The sequence below is a fragment of the Emiliania huxleyi genome, assembly GCF_000372725.1.
Source record: "Emiliania huxleyi CCMP1516 unplaced genomic scaffold EMIHUscaffold_398, whole genome shotgun sequence".
Classification (NCBI taxonomy): domain Eukaryota; phylum Haptophyta; order Isochrysidales; family Noelaerhabdaceae; genus Emiliania; species Emiliania huxleyi.
The window spans coordinates 29,837-30,697 of record NW_005198979.1 but is presented as its reverse complement, the minus strand read 5'-3'; the positions used below and the strand labels follow the sequence as shown (position 1 = coordinate 30,697).

The 861-nt window shown below is 70.0% G+C and overlaps 1 protein-coding gene across 1 annotated transcript in view; it reads right to left on the bottom strand.

Moving 5' to 3' along the window:
- The window catches only part of EMIHUDRAFT_470230 (hypothetical protein), a 3,372-nt gene that overhangs the window by 1,815 nt on the left and 696 nt on the right, over positions 1–861 (bottom strand). The window contains exon 3 of the mRNA XM_005770919.1: positions 305–637. Within this exon, the coding sequence (XP_005770976.1) occupies positions 305–637 (333 nt within the window). The remainder of the gene's footprint in view (positions 1–304; positions 638–861) is intronic.

Below are 861 nucleotides of genomic sequence, written 5' to 3'. Positions count from 1 at the left end.
GAATTTAAAGCTCTCTCCATAGATCTCTCGAGCTTATGAAACAAACGCCAGGCGGAATATTTTTTGCCAAGCCGCGGTACGAAGTAGACTCATGGCACGATCGCCGTGCAAAGCTCGCCTACGAGCTCTCCCGCCGCGCGTAGGGCCTTTAGGGGCCTAGAGAACACACCCGGTCCGGTTCCCCGGTCGGGGGGCCGGTAAAATCGGACGGTTTGTCTGTTAGGAACCGCCCATCTCCGCAGCGCCGGAGTCGAGCGCCTGAGCCCTGCAGCATCGAGAAGCCCCACCCCTCGTGGTTGCGCACCGCCTCGTGCACCAGCCGCTCCCACGCGACCAGGTCCTCGAAGGGGTCGAGCCGGTTCAGCGCCGCCTGCCCGCGAGGGGCACCGGGGCGCAGGTCGGGGAGGGGAGCGGGGGCAGGTGCCGAGTCGGCTGGGCGGGCGGCCTCGAGCCGCTCGAAGGCGAGCTTGATGCGGTAGCCCGTCGAGCGCGACGCGGAGCGGTGCGCCGTCTCGATCTCGCGCGCCGTGTGCATCAGCAGCGTGTTGAGAAGCAGGTGGCGCGACGTGTCGTCCGTCGGCACGGACGGCGCCATCGTCGTCAGCCGCCGCTGCGCTCGCTCGCGCATCTGCTGCGCCTGCGAGGGGGGGGGGTGCAGGGGGCGGGGCCGCTCATTCGCCGGGCTCTCCCTCTCTCGGGGTGCGAGCGAGGCGCCGCCACCTGCTGCAGGATGGCCGGCGTGGCTGCGACCAGCTGCTGCAGCGCGGTCGCCGCCAGGAAGGACGCGAGCTGAGGGCTGCCGAGCGACCCGCCGCAGCCGCGCGTGCGCGCTCGGTTGCCGAGGGGCGAGGTCTGGAAGAA